At 47.9% G+C, this 828-nt stretch overlaps 1 protein-coding gene across 1 annotated transcript; it reads right to left on the minus strand.

Moving 5' to 3' along the window:
* Window positions 1-204: 204 nt before the first annotated feature.
* On the minus strand, window positions 205-828 carry LOC147909520 (uncharacterized). Its single transcript, XM_087406815.1, has one exon. It carries the CDS (start codon window positions 826-828, stop codon window positions 205-207), a length of 624 nt encoding a protein of 207 aa, XP_087262941.1.

Consider the following 828-nt stretch of genomic DNA (forward strand, 5'->3'; position numbering starts at 1 on the left):
TCTGTGGTCAGCGATAGCGTATCGTTAAAACGATTTCTCAATACTTCCCCTCGATACGCGATCGAACTAAAGGAGAACCATTACTCATGCTTCTCCGAGACCAATCAAACTCCGGCACTTATCGTGCTTAGGTCTCGATAATCCTTTCGTTAGGACGTCTGCAGCCATTTCTTCCGTTGAGACGCAGCTGAAAGGATCCGTTATTTATAGCTTCACGAACAAAATGGTGTCGATATGCTTTGTCCTAGCGTGGAAGACCGGATTCTCGGCTAGTTTCAGCGCTCTTTGATTGTCACTGAAAACGATGACCTCTGGCGTGTCCTGTGAATTGAGAAATTTCAGCAGTCCTTTTAGATGAATGGCTTCTTTAGAGGCTTCGGTGAGAGTCATATATTCGGCTTCTGTCGAAGATAAAGCCACTGTCCTTTGCTTCCTCGACTCCCAGGATACAACACCTCCGTTGTACATGAATATATATCCGGTGTACGACCGTCTGTCTGTGAGGCAGTTTCCCCAGTCAGAATCTGAGAAACCGATGATTGAGCTTCCGCCACATCCGTAGGTAATCCCGATGTCCGGTGTCCCTCTCAAGTAACGTAAAACACGTTTTGCAGCGGTCCAGTGTTCTTGTCTGTAGTTGGTTAGGAACTGGCTCAGGAAACTCACGGCATGTGCAATATCGGGCCTCGTTGCAGTGGCCAAATACATCAAAGCACCCACCAGTTCACGGTAGGGCAACTCGGCATATTTCTTCTCCATGGCGCCCTCAGGGTGAGTCAGTTTAACTCCAATGTTCATAGGCGTTGACACAGATTTCGAGTCGGCCAT

Source organism: Acromyrmex echinatior, chromosome 6, assembly GCF_024713525.1.
Source record: "Acromyrmex echinatior isolate Ae372 chromosome 6, ASM2471352v2, whole genome shotgun sequence".
Taxonomy (NCBI): Eukaryota; Metazoa; Arthropoda; class Insecta; order Hymenoptera; family Formicidae; genus Acromyrmex; species Acromyrmex echinatior.